Source organism: Limulus polyphemus, unplaced genomic scaffold (assembly GCF_000517525.1).
Source record: "Limulus polyphemus unplaced genomic scaffold, Limulus_polyphemus-2.1.2 Scaffold1823, whole genome shotgun sequence".
Lineage (NCBI taxonomy): Eukaryota > Metazoa > Arthropoda > Merostomata > Xiphosura > Limulidae > Limulus > Limulus polyphemus.
In genome coordinates, this window is record NW_013667433.1 from 139,974 (window position 1) to 145,386 (window position 5,413).

At 30.1% G+C, this 5,413-nt stretch overlaps 1 protein-coding gene across 4 annotated transcripts in view; it reads right to left on the bottom strand.

Moving 5' to 3' along the window:
• The window catches only part of LOC106465059 (tudor domain-containing protein 7-like), a 113,436-nt gene that overhangs the window by 38,488 nt on the left and 69,535 nt on the right, over positions 1-5,413 (bottom strand). For all 4 annotated transcript variants that reach the window (XM_013925255.2, XM_013925254.2, XM_022392874.1 and 1 more), the window contains exon 14: positions 713-825. In XM_013925255.2, coding sequence (XP_013780709.1) covers positions 713-825 — 113 coding nt within the window. The remainder of the gene's footprint in view (positions 1-712; positions 826-5,413) is intronic.

Sequence of the window (5,413 nt, forward strand, 5' to 3'; positions counted from 1 at the left end):
ATATATATATATATATATATATATATATATATACACACACACACATACATACATACACGTGTGTGTGTGTGTGTGATATATGGTAATCAAAATGTCATCATATTTAATAATAATGATACTAAGTCAGATTTATATTTTGTAGGTCAACTTTTGAGAGAATACATTAAGAAATCTCAGAGTTCCCACATATATTGTTGTACAAGTGAAATTACAACTTGATTTCCACAAATTGCATGACGCTGCTGCAAAAGGGTTAATGAAGAATAAATTACAGCTAAACAATAATACCTGTGTGTTACTTGATAGCTGGAAGGATGAGGCATAAAACAGTGGGAGAGAATACCTGGTGCAGCACTAAGGGGGAGAAGAAAAGAAAAGTGGGTGCATTTGTGAATGGACGTGTGTTGCACTCCTATTCGTGGAGGGTTTTGCTGCATGATAAATGATCATGCAGTTGTGCAATTTCATTTGAATTTTAGGTGGAAGTTTCTACAAGGCTATTGGTATGCAAGTCTCTCAGGCAGTTTAGCACAGTTTCAAGAGGATAATAGCTTTCTCTGTATTGTGGGTGAGTGATTGTACCAGAAGTTTGTTTTCATTCAAAAGCCATATTTCAACAAAGAAATACAACTGCAAAAAATTTCATGAAGACAACATATAGAAAAATATTACCATTTGAGCCACTACGATTTAATAAAAGTATTATACATACCTTGTTACCACTTCAGCAACCATGGTTTTTCCCATAATAAGGTCTACTACATGGTAACTTGTATTGCTCTCTTCAGCATAATCCTCTAATCCTGCAAGTTGGCAATGTACAGCCTAATAACAGAGAATAGTGAAAAATGCAAATGAGTGTTTACACACATGAAATATCTATTTACCTTGGTTGTCAGTGAAGTTTATAAAAATAATTCTTAAATTAGTTTAGCTTACTTAATACTTCTATGATTTAGGAACTTAAATATTATACACATCATTCAAAACATTTCACACTGCTTCAGGTTTTTTCTAATGAACTAAATAATTTAATCATGATAATTGTGTACAGAAATACTGCATATCGCAAGCTGTACTGCTCTCTATTAGCATTTTAATCTAACAAAAGATACCAGAAAAACACTTTAAATTGTCTTTGTTATTACCTAAATTGTTTTATGCCCAACTGTTGAATACAAACCAGTAATGTCTAGGATTGGTGTAATTTAAAAAATAATAATTTAAATGCACAGAATTGTTACTACTGATGTTGACCGTAACATTTATTATTCAATAAATATATCTGTAAACTTTCTTCATGAGGATACTGAAACACTCTTCTGCCACATTTAATAGTCACAGACTGGAAGTGGACTTTTCACACGCTATATCTGTTTTATTTTTACAATACACAGTGATTAGAAAGTGAGTATTCCACTTTAATGAGTATTATAGCACATAAACTATAAAAGTTTAGGATGGTGCAGGGAATTAAGCTTTATTACACAAATTGCTGTAGCATAAAGATACCCTATCAGAAGTATCGTATGTTGCATAATATGCACTAAGGTTTTTGCTTCTATGCAGAGATTGATCTGTAAATTTGAAAAATATTATACAAGTGTTAAGTACCATTCTAGAAGACTCACAACTCCCTGGTTAAAAATTTTTTTAAGTTGTTCATGCACAAATGTCTATAGAGCCTGCCATGACCTTGCAATATCCTGATTACTTGATGCAAAAGTTATAATGATCTAGATGACTCTTTAGGTGCATGCTGAATGTTCTATTACAAACCTCACAACAGGAACAAGATCCAGTTCATCTCTAAGTAAACTACCTATTTGTAGAATTTAATAAACAATGTTACAGGGAATTAAATGATTCAGTCAAATTAACAAAGCTGATTACAGAAGCGTTTATGTATAGAAGTAATAAAATTAGTGTTTTTCAGAGCAATAATCATTGTAACTGTTATTTTCATAAGTATTAAATGCATATTTTGTTCTATGATTTCTGATTCTGTCTCCGTGATTCTCAAATACATTTCCTCAACTTGGCAGCCTATTAAAATTCTTGGTATTTTAAATAAATACTGTTTTGTAACAGCTTTACTATGTAGCAGTAATAATCACCTGGTACATCTTAATGTACTGAGCACTGAAACCACCTTGGCAATCTGTTGGTTGAAAATAAACTGGTTTGAAAAGTCAAATGTTATGACATTATGGATAAATTTTCAAAAAGAATTGCATTTAAAGACAATGTACAGTAATTCCACAACTCAGGCATGAAATAACTTCTTTGAAGACATTTAAGTTTACTCTACAAATTGAAATACCAAAGACTTGTAAAATTATTAGATTTTGTTAAATTAAATTGCGTAAGTAATAAACTAAAGCCATCTAGACCTACTCTGTCATGCAAAAAGCATTAAAACTACACATTATTATAACCTGCAAATCTGCAGTTCAGTTTTAGTTTTTAATCTACGCTTCAAATTATTGTAGGACCAAGAAGGAAAGTCATTATTTGTTATCTTCCTTTCTTCCATATGAAGTACACTTAGACACGTCAGCTTCACAATGTTTTGCATCATTTGTTTTATAAACAATAAAGAAAGTGTAATGAAGAAACTGTGGTGAAAAGAAATAAGCCAACATAATAAAATCTTAGGGATAAGAAACTCTGACTTCCATCTCTAACAATCATTCTCCAGATGCACTTGGGGGTGAAAGTGGTTGAATTTTCCTTCAGAAATCTTAACAGCATAGTATATCAAGAACTTATGACCATCAACACTGAACATCCACTGAGTAATTGCTTAGTTTTCCAGAACAATAAAAGCAAATATTTTCTAATGTTATATTTTATTGTACACAGGTGAATGTTATAGAAACTATCAAAATATTTTATATTTTACGAATTATTCTGCCATAACAGTATTTATCTGTCTACTTAAATTTTAGAGTTTTATTGCCCTTTGAAGTATGTTTAGTAATCCCACCACATAAGTTGTAACTCACTTGATGAATATTAGTTCACATTACCATATCAAATTATGCAATGCATGGTCTCCTCGTGAGTTACGTGTGAGCATACCTCATGAACAATTTTTCTCCCTTTATTTTACCTAATCTAACCTAAAAAGTTTCTAATTTTTATACTTTAGTTACTTCTATAATAATAAAGAGTACACATGAAATACAAGGAAAAAAAAGTAATTACTTCGATCTTTTTTTTTTTTGCTGTAGACTATCAATGACACTTAACTCTACTTTTTTATACTAATGGTAGTACTGCACTAAGTAATTTTTAATTTAATTAAGCCTTTTGCAATAGACTCAGGTAATTTACAGAATGCTGTATCAGGAATTTCACACGTGGAACAGTACATACTGTAACTCTTGAGATTTCTTAAAATATCCTCTCAAAAACTGGCAAGATTTTGCTAAAGATCATAAGTATCTTGTACATAAAGAATGACTATGCTAATTAAGTGGTTTTACTGAAAATATATTATTTATCTATTAAAGTTACTTGTACTTAAACTCTTAATAAATCGAGTGCAAGGTGATTTTATTTTAAGCATAAAAATAATTTTCTTCATCTTATAGTTTTCATATTCTATTTGCATAATCTCTCCTAAATGAATATCAAAAGTTTCAAAGCAAATATTTATATTTTATTTTTCATTTTCTCTACCATATCATCAACACATAATGCAATGAAATGCAACAATATACTTTTAAGTCTTTTGTAGGAATCTTTAAAGGTTATATTCGTAATTTCAGGTATTTTCCTTTTCACATATAGTTAATTTTTAATATTTTACTTTCCTTTCTTGTCCTTTACTATTATTAATCTCAACACAGGTCAATGGTGTCATTGGGGCATATTTCAGTATCTCTGGCAGCCATGTGCAATCCTTCAGCAAAATTTTCATGCACCACATAATATTGTAATATTGAGAACTGACACAAAGTATGATGTACATTAAAAAATGTTTAAACATTTCTATTATATATTTTAAGACACAAATAATACATAATTAACTAAAATATAAAAGTAAAATCTATATACCATTTAACTATATCTCTAACTATAGCATACTTAGGTAAGAAACAACCATAACTGCTATAGCAAATCAAGCAGCTAATAATACTACAGGCAGTTACATGTCCCCCATGATGAAAGCTGCAGGTCAATTTTAAAATGCCCAATGTTGGATTATATTGTAAAATGAGCTATTTATAATGACTATACACATGTAAACTACATGTAGGTTTTAAACTTCAAACAAATCTATTTAAAGTGGGCATGACACCTGTCAGGGGTTGACAAAATTTGTTATTTGTTTCAACTGCATTCATCCAGAGAACTTTGAAATATAAGTGTTAATAGGTTAAGTAAACATCTTGTTGTCTAAAAGTACATCTACACAACTGGCATTACATTATTGAAGATATGGAGTGCTAACGTAGAGAACTTCATAGCTTGTGGGTCACGTGACAATACATCTGAAGTCTTAAGTAGTTTTTTTAAAGTTTTCTTTTTAAATAAAGCACTTAAAACTTAGATAACATAAAAACTTTGGATCATAACATACATTATAATGTTAATTTCATTCACATAAATTGATAGTAAAGTTGTTTAATTAAATTTTCAATGTAACATAGTGACTTAAACAGAAAAGTGTTTAACACTTTCACAACAGGCATTCTTTACTGCTCATGACACAAGGTTTTAGTGCCTCACAATTAAAATGACAAACACCTAGCTAATAATCCATATTTTAATAGTATGCAAGTTTTAAGTTCTTAATTCTCTAAGGAAATACTTTATAAAAATCTTGAACTTCCCATAGTGTTACACACGGATATATTTTCTCTAGGCATCTTCTCTTCACTATTTTATCCATGACTCCTTCAAAATGTACAAAATTAAATGTAAATTGCTCCCTATAATATTGTCATTGCTCAGACAAACCAAAATTTTTATATCCTTCAATTTTGGTTGGTTACAGAGCTATGAAATAGAAAATCACACACACCTCCTGCCACATCTACCTGTCACATCCTCTTTTTCAGGCTTTGTTAATAATTCTCTTTTATGTTTAATTATATATTACCTATAAACAATAGAGTTGAGGTTTTCATCTGTCAAATGACGCATTGTATAACATTGTGTTCTGAACAGATAAGCATCAATTTCACTCAGAGTACAAGTTTCATTCCCATGGGAAAGTTAACAATGAGCTTGGATGAATTTGTAAGGGCTCTTATCACACAGTTAAAAAGCCAGAAAAATTTTAAGAGTTAGGGAAAATTGTCTACATTTTGCATGTTATTAGTCTATGTTCTTTGGTGCATTATTTAAATACAAATTATTTAGTGCATTATTACCATTAGTATAAAGAAAAAACTAGGGT